At 40.5% G+C, this 19,280-nt stretch overlaps 1 protein-coding gene across 1 annotated transcript in view; it reads left to right on the plus strand.

Moving 5' to 3' along the window:
• LOC145399635 (uncharacterized) overlaps window positions 1-19,280 on the plus strand; it is an 80,782-nt gene that overhangs the window by 19,989 nt on the left and 41,513 nt on the right. Inside the window, exons 2-5 of the mRNA XM_080272178.1 lie at window positions 2,507-2,593; window positions 3,547-3,563; window positions 3,834-4,119; window positions 5,108-5,285. Of these exons, the coding sequence (XP_080128304.1) occupies window positions 2,507-2,593; window positions 3,547-3,563; window positions 3,834-4,119; window positions 5,108-5,285 (568 nt within the window). The remainder of the gene's footprint in view (window positions 1-2,506; window positions 2,594-3,546; window positions 3,564-3,833; window positions 4,120-5,107; window positions 5,286-19,280) is intronic.

Genomic DNA, 19,280 nt, shown 5'->3' on the forward strand with positions numbered 1-19,280 from the left:
TCTCTCTCTCTCTCTTTCTAAATATGGATCCAGTTGGTAAAATTATGCCCGTGGGAGAAAATGGGTCATATTGGGGAGTAGATGGTTCCCCCTAGGGAGAAAGTAGATCCACTGGGGAAATAGATCTATAAAGAAAATAGGTCCAGTTAGAGAAAATAGATCCATAGGAAATTAGGTTCAAGGTAAAACTGGTTCATTAGGGAAACAGAGCATGTGGGAAAAGAGGACCAAGGGAAAAACAAGTCTACAGGGAGCAACGGTCCCGGGAAAAATAGGTTCTATGGGAATATCAAATCAGTGACAGAATAGGTCTACAGGGAAAAGACGCCCATGAGAAAATTGGTCAACAGAGAGAACATCCAAAAGGGCAGAGTAGATCCATGGGGGAAAATAGGCTCATGAGAAAAATACTTCAATGAAGGAAAATTGGTTCATATGGCAACAGGTCCCTGGGGAAAATAGGAAAGTGAGCATTGACCCCTAGAGGGTATAGCTGGACACTGGTTGATGTGCTACAGTATTACCTTTCACAGGCAGTTTTTCCTCTCCTCATTCTTTTGTTCTTTCACTTACCTTATATCCTATTTATTTACATTTTATTTCACCAACGCTCCCAGAAGACAGTTGTGGTTGTTAATAAATAGTCATCAGATATGTTTCCTTCATATTCTACTGCCATATTTATTTGACCTCTACATTATAGTGTGGCGACCTACTGTGTTCTTGAGATGGTGAAGTGCATCGTTATGATACTCAAATAACATAACTGCGAACCAGTGCAATGGACAGTAATTACTGTCGTGCGCCCACTGTACTAGGAAAGAGAGTCCATATTTCTTTTGAAACCCTCCTTAATCCCGTAAGGGGTGGCCAAACAAATCACTTTCGCATCGCCGTCCTCTGCCATGTGGCTGCAATATTTACAACTTATGCCTCCCTCCCATGAGTTGCATTATGTGAGCAAAAAACCCCAGCCACTCTGCAGACATAAACTGTTATTTTTATCACCTACCAAGAAAATGTTTCCTTCTTTTGACTCAAAGTCTTCCTCAGGAGTATCCTTTACTATTCAATATACAGCTCAGTCCTTCATTATATCCCAATATACTTAGTGTTTCTCTCTCTCTTTCTCTCTCTCTCTCTCTCTCTCTCTCTCTCTCTCTCTCTCTCTCTCTCTCTCTCTCAGGACGTATTATAGAGGCATCACATTACCTCATCTGCATAATCCATTTTAAGATTTTGGGTATGCTAAGTTGACGCCATGCCTTCTTTACCCCTCAGCAGCTTTAGGTTTCTAGAAGGGACTCCTTCTCCCCTGTGTGAAGTTAAGCCGTAATGTGGACGGGGAGGGGAGTGGAAGGGAGGCTTCCCACAAACAACAACAGGGAGCAGAGATTCTTCATCTCATCACCTCCCCTCGTCTTACTCCCTTCAGTCTGTGTCTGTTTCACTGTTGCATTTTTCTCTTTCCATCATATTATTACAGTAGCTGCTTGCTTGCATCGTCCTACAACACGGCTGGCGTGTAACCCCCATCTGCCACTGGACTCTCGCCTTAACTGCCCAGCTCTCTAATGCCGAGGTAACTGATACTCGCAGCCTTTGACCTATAACACTGTTTCATTTTGAAAATAAATGATTGTAAATAGCATCTTCCTTTGTTCCAATCCAAAGCTGTAAATTGTGTAAGCATTATGCATCAGTCCACAAGAGGGGAGACCCAGGACCGGATTAACCCTGCTGTGGCCTGGTAGGCAACGCAGACGGTTGGCCTGCAACATATAGATCTCTTTCCATTATTTCCAGTGAAATATTGACATGACCTATAATGGCTTTTTTTGATGGCCTGATGGGTGATGGCACTTATTTGGACGCCCAAAGCGTATATTTATTCCGGGAAGTCTGGATGGCCTGTGACGAGCCGGCCGTGGCCTGGTAGACAGTTGCCCACTATGCCTATACAGTACCTGATAATCTAACCCTGGGGAGACCGGGGCATGTTGGCTACGGGGGCAAGTTGACACAGTCGAAATAATTCAGATATTAAACGCTAGATGTCGATGATATTCACACCATCTGATCACCACGTGCTTCCTCAATTACCAACAAGCTGGCGTATTGAAAGGCTGCTCGAACGGTGATTTATGGGAAAAAGTTTAATTTTATTGCCAGTAAGTAAATTTTCTTTCTCTTAAATATTTTGCTGTTTCATATATTAGGTTATAAAGGACTAAATATCCATTTAACAATATTTTGACAAAGGATTTAAGAATCATTTATCACTGTAACAGACAAGGTTTCTTGTTATATCCTTAACAAACTTTTTTTATGAAGTGTTATGACTTGGACAAGTTGGCACAATAGAACTGGCACATGTAGGCACAGTGCCAACATGCCCCGCTTTGTGTTTAAAAAAAAACACACACACAAAAAAAACATTATTTTGTTTTTTAAAAAATTTCGTTGGAGTACATACTTTAAATTTCTAGTTTTCAGACATGCATAGAATATACAAACAGAAATCTGAGAGCTTCAACCTCCCACCCCCTGATGTGATGCTGAGGGCTGTCAAAATTGTGAAGTGTGAACACAAGTCAGTTCGAGGAGTTGCAAGGGATTGAGGCATTCCGTTTCGAACACGACACGATACTGCAATAAGATAACTGATGAGAGGCTAAAATGTGAAGATAGTGCTACTTTTACAGTAGGCTATGTTGCACGCAGACAAGTCCTATCAGAAGAACAGGAAAAGGGGCTCTCTACATATCTTAAACATGCACCAGATATATATTATGGATTAACTGTGAAAGAAGTGAGAAAGTTAGCTTACCAGTATCCTTAAAGTGCAAATAATAATGTTCCTCCTTCTTGGAAAGAAAATGAGATGGCGGGTCCTGACTGGTTTTCTGTTTGTTCCTGAAGAAATAAAGACCTGTCCATAAGATCTCCAGAAGCCACAGGTCAAGAGCAACAAGTTTCAACAAGACAAATGTAGCTATGTTTTTTGATAACCTGCAGTTATCTGTATTCAGTTGGCTTGCATGGTGTATGAATGCGTGTCTGATTCATTTAATTGTGCATGCCGTTGACAGTACTCCCTGTACTTGTTTTATAAACAATTCGTCAGACCATACTTTCATGGAAAAAAACATGATATAATAATTGCGATAGGAAAATAGTCAATGTGTGGAGAATTTCTACTGTGATCATTGGATATCTGGTAGTGCTCATTTTCATTCATATTTTTCCTTCAGTGAGCCACCGTCCACTTGGTGGATATGACTGTAAGTCAACGTATTTCACTCCCCCCCCCCAGTATATATATATATATAAATATAAATATAAATATATATATATATATATATATATATATATATATATATATATATATACATATATATATATATATATATATATATATATATATATATATATATATATATATATATATATATATATATATATATATATATATATATATATATATATATATATCACAACCATAGTGTAACCTTTTATTAAGTATATTCCTTTGGTTTGGTGCAGAGACAAAGCAGGAAGGCGTCAGTGCTTACCTGGATCAGACAGATCTGGATTTCTTCCGAAATATGTGAGTCACAAAGGAAACCATCGATCTTCTCCTTGATATTGTCCAGGAACAGTATAAACCTGTATTCCATGGAGAGACTCCACCTGCTGCAGCAAAAAAGTCTTCAACTATGTTTGTGGTACTTAGGTAACACAGTCACATACTGAGAAATTGCAGAACTGTTTGGGCTGACAGAGTGTGCTATGCATAACTGTGTTCAAATTGTTTTAAAAATTCTTTGCAGTATTGGACACAGATACATTAAGTGGCCCAACTGGGGTTGCCTTAAAGAAAGATGAGGGAAAAGTCAAAGATTCTGCAGGGTTTCCAGGAATTGTTGGAGCATTGGATGGGTGCCATGTAGAGATAAAAGAACCCGATGATGGCCAGTCTGATTACCTTGACCGAACAAACAAACACAGTGTAAACCTTATGGCAGTATGCGACAGTGAGAAATTCTTTACCTTCATTGATGGTTTTCCTGGCTCTGCTCATGACAGCCGAGTTTTCAAGAATACCAAACTCATCCAGTTTATGACATACTCGCCCTTAACTGTTTTCCCTTCAAATCACTACCACATTATTGGGGATTCTGCTTTTCAACGGTCCACATACCTTCTGATCCCTTTCAGAGATACAGGAAACTTAAATGATTTGGAAAGAAATTTTAACAGAAAATTGTCACAAATTAAATATGCAATTGATAATGCTATTGGCTTGCTTAAATGCCGGTTCAGGGGTCTGAAATACATTAATGCAGATGTCCAAAGAATTCCCATAACATTACCTTACAAAGCTCTGTAGAGGAAACCCTTCTTCTAAATGAAGGCTCTGTTGAGGTCGAACAAAATTCATCTGCCTGATGTTAGTGGCATTGAGAAACGTCTTTTTATTGTTAGTATTTTGTAGTGTGAGCATAGTTTGTGGAGAGGAGAATCAAGAGTTAAATGTTAAGACAGACTGAACCATTATGGTATTGTTATGAATGTGATGGAACGTCTTAAGAGGATTGGTCCGAGGTTGCATGACCCTGTGGAAATAGTGGAAAATGAAAAACGGACTAGGAGAACGTGAGTGAGGTGGAAGGGGAGACAGGAGGGGAAGACCAAGTATGTGATGGATGGAGGGACTGTGGATACAGTATATGAGAGAGAGGGAGGTGTGTGCTGGATGGAGGGTACCTAAATGGCAGAGGACAGGGCGACAGATTTTTTTTTTGGCCATCCATTTTGAGAATAAGGCGTCAGTCTATAGACAGGCAGATGACCAACTCTGCCCGATAGAACGTTATGTGAAATATGGTCCCAGCATAAGTTTATAAAATAATTTTTACATGTACATGAAATGTATAACATAGGCTTTATCAGAATCTAGTAATGTCATCACTAACTGATTTCATTATGGTCTGTAAAGTGTAAAGATGTTTAGAACCATGGCATGAGTAAAAAAAAATAAAAAATACTGTGGTTATTTTGGAACTGAGGATTATTCCTCAAGTAAAAATCCAAATTGCCGCAGCGGGGCAGGCTGCATCAATAACTACAGTGGCAAGGAGGACAACGACGGTGTTGATGATAGTGATGACGACTTACACCCGGCATTCAGTGGGAATACAAAACAGACGGCTGACTTACCCACCGTCAGACCACAACAACCAACCCATGAAGATTGTCATATTGTCCCAACTTCAACAAGGGTATCGGAAAACACTTCGCGACAAGTACAGATATCTACGACATCTTGAAAAACTAGAAGCCGCGGAATAGTGAATAATGATAAATGAAAGGTGAAGAGTGAATGACAAGAGGGAGTGCCAAGGCACACAGCTACCTTCATCGCTAGGTAGTGTTTACACTCATTGGAATTTATGTGTGCCAGAAGAGACAGCCAGATAAGGCTTATTAAGGTCTATGTGTTTTATGTATGGGAACGAGATAAGAGAATAGTGACTCAGTACCAAAGGGTAACCGGGTTTAGTGTGAGTTAGTGTTATACAGTGGACATTATTTCAAAATGTTGTGGGCCTAGACCCGACTGAGGACGATGAGAGAAGTGAACGAAGGATATGAAGAGTACACGCCCATTCCCCCCCCCCCTGTACTTTTCCTGAGGGAGAGGCAGAAGGTTGAAAGTCAGTCGTGTCTGAGAGGGCTAGCGTCTAAGAAAACTGGGGGAAGATCCTGTGATAGCAGAGGCCCCCTGAGCACCCTACCATGACGATGAGACGAGTGATGTCTTGGTATTCTACGGTAACATTGAGTAAACATCTTTGTTAGAGAATACAGAGAGAAAGTGGAACTAAGAGCGTGAAGGAGAAAAAGTTGAAACTTGAAATACACTGAGTAATATATTGGAAGCATACTTCAGAGCCGTGGTAGGGTATAACAGGACGGGACAGATAAAGAGTATGATTGTTAAAGTAACTTATTTGCTCAATGATGAAGTGGAAAATTACCTAAGGGCAATGTGTCTTTATTAAGCAAAAATATTGAGCTAGTGCAGATAGTTGTGTTAAAGTGTATCTTTAATAATTAAGAGTAGTAAGATAGTTATTGGTACATTGGATAAAATATACTGTTAATCCTGTTATGTTATAATGAAGTGACACTTTGATAAAGTGATGCTATAATGAAGTGATATTATAGAAACTGATGTTATAATGACAGTGATGTCATACTGATATGATGTTATACTAGAGTGATGTTCTTAGTATTATTCAAGTGTTAGTATGTAATGTGTGTCAAACTTTTGGTAACCGAGAGAGGTTCTTCTCCAACTACTTTCTCTGTTATTTCCTTAACTCTGTCAGTAAATATCTTACCATATACTTCTATTATACTAAAAAGACAACTACCCCTATGATTACCACACGCTTCTTTTTCCCGTTTTCCTTTGTACAGGGGAATATTCATTTCTGACTTCCAGTCCTCCGGGACCCTACCTTCCTCCCAGGCCAATCTGCACATCTTCCATAATCCACTCCACTACTATCTCTCCCCTGTGCTCCAGCATTTCACCACACATCATCAATTCCTGGGGCTTACTTTTATCACCGTGAATCGAATCATTTTGCTAAAGGTCCGGCAGCTTCCCAGTCAGCAACGTAGACCACTGTCACAAAACTGATATGGGCTTCAACTGAACGACCTTCTTCACATGTTAATAAGGATGAAAACTCACCTGTATATTATGGAAGAACGCCTGAGAGGAAATATGAGCTGGAACGTCCCCGTGCATCTCATACTTACAGATCTCACATTGACCCTTTCGACTTCCTGTCCCCTGAAAAGAGGAAGGTGTACTGCAAGGAAAGGAAAACTTCAACCTGCAGCCCAACGAGTCTGTTTGATGAACGTCGGACAAAAATAACAACAAATAAACAATAGCTCAGCCTGTTGCAGCATTATCATTTAATATCTTGAAGAAAACAAAATCAACAGCAGCAACAAACGACACATCTGATCATACCATCGTATTAGTTTGAAGAAGTTGTGAAAATTGATAGGTTTTAAGGTTACTGAATTAAGTGGAATAGATGATCACAGTGTTTGAAATCACCTCCCTTCTTGGGCACACAATAAGCTGAACAAGCAGGGGAAGGAGGAAGGTTGGGAAAGCGAGAGAGTGGCAAGAGGGGGGAAGGGAGGCAACGTGAGCTGGAGGTAACGTGTGTGACAATGAGAGGAAGCAAGGAGCAGAGGGGAAGGAGAGAAGGGGGGTTAGAATGAATACCGTAAAGGAGAGGGGGGGGGGGGCTGTTGAATGAAAGGAGGGAGGTATTGGAAGAAGGAAGAAAATGGATTAACTAACTACTTTGAACCCCTTTCCACCTGAATGATATCAGGTATTCTGTTAGCATGTCCAAAAAGTTTATTGACTTTAACACACCAGATTGTATGAAATGGTACGTTTCTCTATAATTTCTGATTATTTATATCGCCTTGATCGTTCATTAATAACGAAAATGAACTTGAGCAGATGGAAGACGCCTGGCTGGGGAGGGAAAGGGAAGTAGAAGAGAAGGGACGGGAAATGGGAGGAGAAGGGAATGGGAAGGACAGAGGAATGTTGCTGTTGGAGAAGAGAGGGGTTGGGAGAATGTTAGGGATGCGCAAATAGAAAGTGTGGTACGAGTATGTAGAGGTGCTGGAGGAAGGGAGAGGTAAAACAGGGTAAATCATTACACAATCTCCACATACCAAGTAGCGTACTGCCGTCATCTGAATAGGGTAACTTAAGTAAATGTGCAGTTGTATACATTTTGCGTCGTCATCATCATCATCATCATCATCATCACAGTGCCTGTCTAATAAAGGAGGTTGCCAGAAACAGTGTATGAGGAAACTTCAGAAAAAAATAAGCTAACAGCATAATAGCCAAGAAATACTCCACACTTCCATCATGTACAAACTGTTATTTAGAACACTATGGGGACTCTAGAAACACGAGATAAACAAAGAGACAAGTTGATTTATACAATACTTTCGGTCACAGAAAGGGGCGGGGCTGGCGAGGCTGTACACTACCTCATACGGTAGGATAAAAAACATACACATCAAGGGTAAAGATAGAGTGAAAGGGAAAGCTTATTGTCTTTTAATTAAATGTAAGAACATCTCGAAAAAACGGGCTGTCCGTCAGTTACTCACAAACGATTTTCTTATAACAGGATAAAAAGGGGAAAGGCGCTGATGCTTTTGCGTCTACTATGATAGTACGTGTTTCTGTACTTGTCCTTTATAGAAGTGAAGGAATTGTAGCTTGAAAACTCCAAAGTTCACCCTCCTAAAGAAAGGTAAATCCATACGAGCAAAATGAGAGAGAGAGAGAGAGAGAGAGAGAGAGAGAGAGAAAAGGGACAGCCAAGGTGTGAAATGGGGAAAGGGAGAAGGGTCAGGGATTACTGTAAACCATAAAAGAAGAAGTTACCTCAGTGATAAAGTTGGAATGGGAAAGTTTACAGAGTTGAGAGCGCTCGTTCCCCCTTCCCCCTTCCTCTGTACCCTGAGTCCCGCCTCAGGTAAATGTTTGTGCCAGCCTGGAACACCACAGTAACGTTTTGTGTTGGCGTGCTTGGCCAACAACTAGAAAACGTTGCAGAGGGGTGGAGTGAGTCACTGCCAGAGGGAGCTGGGTGATGAGGACGGAGGCCGTGAGAGGTTGAGGAAGGGAATATTATTGATCTAAGTTTGTGATCAAGTCAACAAGAGACGCAGATTACTTATACAGACAATATTAAAGCATTTAAAATAGAGATAAATGGAAAACGGACATACAGATCCTGTACGTAGGATGGGAAGATATCAGGTCAGTTGGCCCATTTTAAGATATCTGCTGGGATAGCCTTCATATATAGAAAGATGGATAGATAATCAGTCATTGCAAGTCCACCGCTGAACAAATGTCTTCTCTAATCTTCTTCACGAATTCCTTTACTGAGCCAATTTCTGCCACATTTTACCTGCAGACTTCTCTGTCTCATCTCTCCATCTCCTGTCTGCTCTTTTTCTGCTACATTTACAATCTCTTGGATCCAGTCAGTTAGCCTCTTGCTCCATCTGTTATCCCCTGTTCTTGCTACATGATCTGTCGACCTCGATATCTGTTCTTTTATAGCTTCTATAATGTCTTTGACTTTAGTTTTCTCTCTCACCCAAGTTGATCTTTTCCTGTTTCGTAATGATATTTCCAACACTGACATTTTCATTGCTCTTTGAGAACGGATTAGTTGATTTTCCATCGATTTTGTAAATTTCCAGGTCTCACAACCGTACGTCATGGCTGGGATTATGTATGCATTATAAACTTTTCGTTTCATACATACTGGCATGCTACTTTCTTGACATCCCTATATTTACCTAAAGCCTTCCATTCCGCTGTAATGCGTCCTTTTATTTCGTTATCATGGTCCTTCGTTAGTTGTAGTGTTTTCCCCGAGTAATTTTACTCCTCGACTTCTTCAAGAATTTCGTCACTTATTCTGATGATACTCTTTGGTGTATTTGGATTAAACATTAGTTTTACTCCGGTTCATCTTCAGCCCTACTTTGAGACTTTTTCTATTTAGATCATTTAACATTTCTTGCAATGCCTGTGTTGTTTCTGAGATTAGAACAATGTCATCTGCAGATCTTAAATGGTTTAGGTTTTCTCCATCTATGTTTACTCCTTTGTTCTTACAGTTTAGCTTTCTGAAAATATTTGCTAGGCATTCTGTTAATAATTTTAGTGAAATTTTATCTCCCTGACGCACATCTTTCTCAGTCTCAATTTCTTCCGAGTCTTTATGTAATTTAACTGTAGCAGTTTTCTCTTTATTTATATTTTCGAGAAGTTTTACAATGTCCTCATTTACTCCTCATTCCCGCAATGAATTTGTAATTGCTATGTACTTCACTGAGTTGAAAGCCTTTTCATAATCAACAAAACCTAAACACAGTGGTTTATCATATTCTGCAGTTTTGTCTGTTAGCTAAGTCAGTGTGTGTAGCTGATCAATAGTCGAGTACCCGCTTCTGAATCCTGCCTGCCAACGAGGTTAGTTATCTTCCAGTTGTTCGTAAGGACTTTAGTGAAGAGTTTGTAAATAACTAGTAATAAGCTAATGGGTCGATAGTTACTAAGATCTTTTGAGTTGCCTTTCTAGTAAAGCAAAAATAACAGTTGTATTACACCATGTTTTGGGAATTTTCTTTTTTATACGCAGTAAATAAGTGGGCGAGCCTGTTTTGTACTTCTACTCCAGCATTCGACAGTAAATCTGCTATTGTTCCATTTACTCCTGGGGCCTTCCAGCTTTTCATACTTTTAAGACAAATGTTTACTTCGTCTGGTGTTATCGCTTGTATTCACTCGCGTCAACTGAGAAGTTAGCAAGTAGTAAAGTACTATTGTCTCTGCTACATACAGTTCGTTGATAAATTCAACTCTCTTCACTATCCTATCTCTACATTTAATGGCTTCACCGTTATTGTCTTTCACTGAAATAATTTGTTGCTTTCCTCGTGCCATATTACATCAGACCGGTTTCAGGCTTTTTCCATTTTGGATGGTTTCTTTGATATGATCCATGTTTCTCTCTCTCTCTCTCTCTCTCTCTCTCTCTCTCTCTCTCTCTCTCTCTCTTGTTGATAAGCTTATTTAATTCTGCTTGTCTCTTGTTGATAAGCTTATTTAATTCTGCTCTTTCTGTTTCATCTTCCTTTGTTTTTACTCTCATCTTTTTTTTTTTTTTTCATGAGTTCGAGGGTCATTTTTGAATTCTTATTGGCTTTGGTTGTATTAGCTTTGTCTACTACATCTGCTGATTCTCTTAGCACTTTTGTTAGTTTGTCATTCAACTTATCAGTGTCCCACTCAGCGTAACTTAGGGCAAGATATTTGTTCGTTATGTCCAACTGAAAGGCTGCTTTGTTTTCGCTTACTTTTGATGGGCATACCTTTTTATTTTTAATCATCTTCTTTCTTTCACTTCTGAAATTGAATCTGGCTGTGCAGCTTACCGGTCTATGGTCACTTCCTATATTTACCTTGTTGATCATTGTGACATTTATGATCGTGTTATTCTTATCTGCCATAATGAGGGCGATTTCATTCTTTGTTACTCTATTTGGACTTCTCCAGGTCCATATTCTCCCTGTTCTTTTGTGAAAGAATGTGTTCATTATTCTCATGTTATACATTTCAGCAGAATTTGCCACCAGTTCACCTCTGTCATTCCTTTCTTCCACTCCGAATTTTCCCATACTGTACATGCTTTTCCATTTTTCGATTTGTCAACTTTTGCATTGGTCTCCCATGAGTGTAGTATATCTGGTCTTTGCTTCTTCCGTAGTGTGGGAGATGTCGTCACAGAATGTTCCCATTTCTTCATTTGAGCTTTGAGAAGTCGGTACATATACTTGTATTACTTTCAGGGTGTATCTTTTGCCTAGTCTAATTAGTCCATGCAGCTCTGTCAGATACATTGCTGAATTTAACAAAGTTCTCTGCAAGGTTTCTGTTAATTAAAAATCCTGCACCACTAGCTCTCTCATTTTACCTTCCTCTGTAGTAAAATAGGTAACTGCTGTCTTGAAGCTGAATTAATTTTTCTTCTTTTCTGTGGATCTCACTCAGGCCTACAATATCCCAGCAGATGTTATCTAATTCAGTCATAAAGGTAGCAAGTTCGTAATCTTCTGTGAGGCTTATAAAATTGTAAGTGCAGATTTTCATGGATTTCAGTTTGTTTAATGTCCTGGTCTCTGATTTGCCGAGACAATCCCTATCACTTTCAGTGGGACGCTGCCCGTAAGCAGGGGAGGCAGTGAGGCTGGACCTTTAATAGATGACAATTCAACAGGAACGCCCGTGAAATCATTAACAGTAGAATTCATAATTGGTTGGGGGCATTGTGGCAAATAATCTCACATCCCCGCCACATAGTTTCTGGTGAGATGTAATTTTTGTGCCACCTTAATCAGTAGGCTATATTCGGTTGAGCCCATGGTCCGTACCGTCTAAGATGGTACTTTGCATATATGCAAGGCCTTCCCCTATCCGCCACTCGGGGACACGGATATAACTTATAGATAGATAGATAGATAGATAGAGTAGATATATAGATAGATAGATAGAGTAGATAGATATAGATAGATAGATAGAGTAGATAGATATAGATAGATAGATACAGTAGATATATAGATAGATAGAGTAGATAGATATAGATAGATAGATAGAGTGATTGATAGATAGATAGATTGATTGATTGACTGATAGATAGATAGACAGATAGATATATTGATATTGGAATATTAGTGAGAAGAGGAACAGGCATATCTAGGAACAAGTGTTAGCGGGTCCAAGGTCGTGGAATTTCCCTACGACATGGGATGCTGGAATCCCTGTCCAGGGGGGAAAATTTGGGACGCTCGACAGTCTAATCTAACTTAACCTAACCTTGCCCAATCTAACCTCTCACCCTATCCCAACCCAACTTAACCTAAGCTAACCAAATTTAACCTCAGCTAACTTAACTTTATCCAATCTAACCTAACCTAACCAAACCTAAACTAGCTTAACTTGAGACACCTTAACCTAACTTAACCCAGTCTGTGGCCCTGTGAGTCCTAGGAACTTGGTGATTTATGCACCAGAGCGAAACGAACCTCATCTGGGTGTCTTGGGGATCCTAGGTGGCGTGCACACCTGGCAACGCTGCGTCCAGGACTTGGAGTTGATACTATATGGGATCCATGCACTAAATAGTATAGTTAATAGTGCGACTGAAAATCATTATATTGCTAATTAAGCAGTAGGGGTTATTAAAAGACAATCGAATTCATCGTTTTCAAAAAACATTAAAATAAGCAAGCTTCAAATGTCGACCTATGACTTTCAGGGCCATGAGCCTGTAGACGGAGGACGGCATGCTAACTACCATTCCAACAAAATCTCATGCCTATTAACCCTGGACATTAATGGATTAGTGGCTTTGGGTAGTGACTATAAGAAAGTCAGGCAGCAATAACACTGTTCAGTGACCTCATCAATCCAATGTGGTATTTATTATTTTGTTCTTGCTATCAAAGGTCATCTTTATTAATTAAGGACTTAAGAAGACGTTGATGAAGTACTTTACTTAACCCTTACAGGTCGAAAAGTCTCTCCTAAGCTGGGCAAAAGCATCTGGTGGTGGCAAAAATAAAATAAGTTGGACTGAAGGGGCTAACGGTTGTAAACTTAAGCACAAATGGAGTCCCGCACTGGTCCCACTTTTACACACTGAGGAAAGCATAGGCAAGTCCTCACGTTTTTTTTTGGGGGGGTTTGTTAAGAGCGCATTAAGGGAAAGGGGGCTGTTTGTATCCGTACAGGGCCACTCCTACCTGCTTGAGGAACAGTTGGTATGCTGCCGAGGCATTTTGTTTATCTTTTTAGTTGGTTGCCTTCCGGGGAGGGGCACTAACCCTCTGCAAACCCACTTGTTGACACGTAGTGAACACGTATTGGTTAGTTATATGGCAATCACCCAGCGTATAAAATGATTTTCTGGCATACAGGAAATTCTTTTGTTTGTCACTCACTGTAGAGCCCCCTGGAGCAGAATATTACTACACTGAGTGAGTGGATGATGGGCATCCCCACCGACCCAACAAAACTTATTCTAATTATGATGGGGTTTGCTAGAAACAATTTTGTGTAGATTATCGTAATGATACATAAAGATGTTATACATTCACTGCTTGTCTCAGCAGCAAGTCGTTTCCACACTGAGTATTAGCAATCACGTTAACGAAGCATAAGGGTAAAGCTCTATCTATAAAGTGTGGAGTTAATTTACAAGTGCGATGAAAAGTATCTGACTGATCAAACATGACTTATAAAGGCCCTCCCAATTACAATTACATCATGCCTTGCCTTATCTAGATCAGAATATTGTATGTCGTTTGAAGCACGACAGCGGAAGGTATTAAAAACGAATGAAGTAGGCTTAATCAGATCCCACAAAATGACTCTCCATTTTTCCTTCCACGGCAGCCCAGTGGTCGTTAACTTTGATGCGAGGGTTTTTACACTTTCCTGAATAGCGGAAGAGATAGGCTGTCCCACATTCCATTACTCGCTTCACGGTCGTAGTGGCGAAGCTTTTTTGTAATTATTTACTTTTTTTTTTTTCACGTGTTGATTGTTTTCGGGTAGGGGAATACTTTGATGGTGGTGATATTTTTACCGGGGGCGCTGATACACGGTCAGGAGAGGACGAACACGAGCATTGGAAAAACCTGTGGACATTGCTAAGGTATATTTTTGTTTATCATTCTTTTTCTGTGCCTGTCGTCCTCTTTTCCTATTTCTCCCATCTTTCTTGTCACTTATTGCTTTTCTTTCCTTTACAGGTGGCTTTACATTGAGTGACAAGCCAAATGGTTTCCTGTAAGCCAAGAAACCATTTACAACGCTGGATGGTAACCATATAACCAAATCATACGTGCTCCCTACGTGTCAGAAAGTGGGTTGGTGGAGGGTTAGTGCCCCTCCCCGTAAAACAAATAACTCAAAGTCAAATGGCCACCCCTTACGGGATTATGGCGTCTGGCAATAGATAGATAGATAGATAGATAGATTTTTTTCTTCAGTTGGGTTAGTGCAGGTTATTGTTGTCTTTTTTTTATTTAGCTGACTGGCCAATCTATCTACCTATCTATAATCTAAACCTTTTTTTTTTTTTGGACCCATCAGGAACATAGGAGACCGTGGTTAAGCTACTCAGTTCTGAAATTTATGGAAGAGGGATCTGCTTTATTCGTCCCTGAGTGGCATTAAGTGAACGTAAAACCCCAAACACCCCGTAGATGGAAACATTTACGAGCCTTGTCTGGTTGGACCGCCTGAACTCACTAGGTCACCAGTGACAATATATAGGTATTTATGCAGCAATATAGTCTGTGTGGGCGCGGGTTCGATATCGGCTGTAGTAGGGAGCAGATTGTTAGCTTGAGTTCGATATCGCCGTGTTCACTGTCCTTCAATATGGCTCCTCTGATATGTTATATACCTCCTCCGCCATTATCATAACACCGAATATGATTGTGATATACCCCATGTATCACAGAACAGGTGCTGGTTATTGTGCTCAAGTGCCTGGTGATTTGAGGTCTGGAGATCAGTCTTTTGCTGGTGAGCCAATGTTGGACCACTGGGCTACGAGAATGGGTGTCCTAACCTGTTTCCAGAGCCAGGTGGATCATAAAAATCGTGTTTAATTCCTGCAAAGCTGTATGAGGACAGCGAAAAACAAAAACCATCACCATAATCAACCAGTCAGCACCAAATAATTTATTTTTTATTGCTAATTTCACCCCCCCTCCTTTTTTTTTTTTTTTTACCCGTATCAAATGTTATTGGATTTCCATGAATTCTGGTGGATACGTAGGCAAGGAAGAGTTGAACAGATTTTTATGTGGATCTGGATGCAACGGTAAATAATAAATTATACTGACGTTGGCATAGATATGTTTTTTTTCTGACCCTGTGTAAGGAGGGCAGACTAAGGCAGCAGAATCAGTTACCTCTGAGGTAGCCCAGTTTTGGTGTTCAGTTTGGCGATTTTTTTTTTTTTTTTTTCATCGATGTGCTTTCCATCGATGTGCATATATCCGCTGTAGCTTTATAGCTTTCTAGATGAGCGTTTTGGTTCTCAGATTAGTGTTATTGGCTCTTTTTCAACTAAACTGCAAAATCAGAGTTCCTTCAGCCCCACCCAATTTTAAGCTTTCCAATGTTTTGCGTAGGTATACTGGAGCTAAACAGTGGCTGCGATAGGTAAGGTTTGGTGCTGTGTTTCTCCACCCAACTACGTGTAGCAAAGCCTAGTGTTCTCGTTAGCTCGCGTCCTTTGCTCGCTTGTACGAAAAATTACATCCAGTTAGAATATAACATTCATGAAACTGAATGAATAGAACCGGCAGGCACCAGACCCCAAAAACATTCTATCGACTGTGATAAAGGTATTTAGTCAATTTCTTAAATGCCATCAAGCTTAACATATCCCTAGATGAGGTTCAGCTCCATGCATAAGTAATTTTAGTCTCTTGAATCCATGACGCCTTTTATCTTTACTTTTGCTATGTCTGTTCATTTTCATTCAGGGCTGCGAAGGCTTCTCAAACTGGAGAGGTTACATACAGCCTTCATACACTCCTTCACTGCATCAGGTTTCCCCAAAACTGAATAAAATCATATGGAAGTGTATCTATCTATTTACCTATATCTGTCTATAGCCAGACGCCTTAATCTCGTACGAAGAGGCCACAAACAAATCGCCTCCATGTCGCCCTGTCCCTTGGTATTTCGCTGCCCTCCTCACAACTTACACCCCTCCTCTCTCACATACCTCTCTACTCCATCCCTCCATCTCATCCTCGGTCTTCCCCTCCCTCTCCCCCCCTCCACCCCATTCATAGGCCTATACACTGTCCTCGTTTGTTTCTCACTCTCCATCCTCTCCGCATGACCAAAGCACCTCAGTGCATTGCTGCTAATGTTTTCTATCACATCTACTTCCACACCACAACACTCTTTCACTTCTTTTTTTGTCAGTCAGTCTGTCAATGTAACTCCACATGCACCTCTCAGATAACTCATTTTCACCGCTATCTCTCTTGATTTGTGTCATTCCAACAAGGTCCAAGTTTTTCTTCCATACGTTAGAGTTGGTATCACAATACTATCATCCAGCGTTGCATTTACTTCCATGCTCACTTCCCTATTTCTTATTACTGCTTTCAATAACCAGCAACCTTTCCTCCCTCCTGAACCCTTTCAAGCACTTCATCCTCTAAACTTCCATCCTTACTCATCACACTACCCAAGTACTTAAATGCACTCACACTTACCATTTCCTCACTATCCAGCCTCACTGTCCTTTCAGTGATTTCATTTCTCTCAGAGACTACAACTTTACTCTTCCCTACATTACCTTTAGATTCCTTTTCTTACATACCCTTCCAGACTCATTCATCAAGCCTTGCAGTTCCCCTTCGCCTTCACTTAACAGTACAGTATCATCTGCAAACAAGAGAAAAGGAAGTTTTCAAAACTGCCGTCTCTCATCAGGGCCACTCCAATATCCACTGCCCTACGTTGTATCTCTTTTATAACTTCATCCACATACAAATACAGCCATAGCGACATGGCACATCCCTGTTTCAATCCAACATTCAGATAGAAAAATTCACTCAGTTCACTATCCACATACACTGCAGCCTTAGGGCCCTGATATATACTCTCCACTCATTCAACGGCTTCTGATTTACTCCATTTATTTTTAGTATTTTCCACATTCTTTGTCTATCCACTCTGTCATATGCTTTTTCCAGATCTATGAAGGCAGCATACATCTTCTTTCCCTTCTCTAGAAACTTTTCTACTAAACACTTGGATGAACATCTGATCTCCACAACCTCTTCCCTTCCTGAAACCTCCCTATTCATCTCCAACTAATTTATGTGTAATTTCCCTAACTCCGTTAATAATTATCTTATCATATACTTTTCCTATAACACAAAGAAGACAAACGCCCCTATGATTACCACACACTTCTTTTTTCTTTTTCCTTTGTGCAGGGAATCCTCCAGAACTCTACCTTCCTTCCATGCCAATCTGCACATCTTCCATAACCATTCTACTACTATCTCTCCCCCTTGCTTCAGCATGTCATCACACACGCCATCAATTCCTGGGGCTTTACCCATTCTGACTTTCCCCATTGTTTCCACTACTTTCATCATACTGACCTCTTCCTCCCTTTTCATCTCCCTCTTTCTGCCAGCAATTTCCCAGCCACTGATATTTTGTGTTACTCTCATTCTGTATGTTTAACAATTCCTTAAACTGTTGTTTCATCTGCTCTCTTTTTCACCCTTCTCCACCAACAATCTGCAATTTTTATCTTTCACTCCTCTACTAACTTCTTAATCACCCTGTCTAACTCTCTTAACCTCCTTCCAGGACATTTTATTACATTCCCTCCACTTTACACTCAAATTCCTTCCAGACTCCTCATCCACTCTCTTTCTCTTACTATTCCTTTCATCTCTCTCCTCTTCCCTACATAGAACTCTCCATTTCGCCTCAGCTTCCTCCATGCCTTTGCTTCCCATCCACTCTCTATATACTTTCTTCATTTGCTCCACAGCCTGTCTCACCTCCTCATTCCACCATATTGTTCTTGCACCCCCCTTCGTCTTCTTTTCATCCCACACACCATCTAACATGCTGCACAGATTTCTTCTGGGAATACTTGCACGCACGTTCCACTTCCCCCGTCTACTCCAAATCATATCAACCCAATCGCTCTTCCGCGTCACTCATATATTCTGCCTTTTTTCATCCACCTGCAAGCTTTTTATCCTCGTTTTATGGACTGCTTCCTCCTGTGCTTTTCTCCAACTCATCCAGTGCATTTGTACCTTGACTAATCAGCACCAAGTAGTGGTCAGAGGGCCGACATCCTCAACCTCTCAACCTCTGCATGTTCTCACATTGAGAAAACATTCTTTCATTCACACACACGTAATCAATAATTACCTTTCGTTCATTCACCTCACAAGTAAGTGTAGAAAATAAATAATTAAATCACGGAACAGAATTGAATGTTTTGTTAGAGTAAAATCACAGAAAGTTTAGTGAAAAAATCTTTCTCAATTTTATTCTTCTTTTTACTTCTTGTAGGTGCGTCGATAGAGAGAGAGAGAGAGAGAGAGAGAGAGGTGGGTCAAGTGAAGGCGTCAGTAAGCAGCATTTAGGTAGTTTCCTCTATACTTATGGACACACGTAAATATTAAGTACATTAGGTGTTCAAGCCAACCCTTCCTATCATATCAGGAGGAAAAGACGAGAAGTGAGGAGGAAAGGGGAAGGAAGGTTGAAGGAAGGTAGGGGGAAAGGCTAAAGGGAGGGAGAAGGACGGGAGGTGGTAAGGAAGGAAAGACGAGAGAGCTGAAGGAGGGACTAAAAAAAGAGACGGTGAGGGAGAGGACATAGAGGTGTGTGGTGGTTCTGCCGTGGACTACAGTGGACTGATATAGATAAAGACATGGGTGTGATATTACAAGGTAAAAGTATATCTAAAGATGCGAAGCAGGGAGAGAACCGTATTAATCGGATATCGCCTGACCGTAAAACCAATCTTGTACTGAACTTCGCA

The sequence above is a fragment of the Coenobita brevimanus genome, chromosome 6, assembly GCF_032717465.1.
Source record: "Coenobita brevimanus isolate Jiangsu-jjx chromosome 6, ASM3271746v2, whole genome shotgun sequence".
Taxonomy (NCBI): domain Eukaryota; kingdom Metazoa; phylum Arthropoda; class Malacostraca; order Decapoda; family Coenobitidae; genus Coenobita; species Coenobita brevimanus.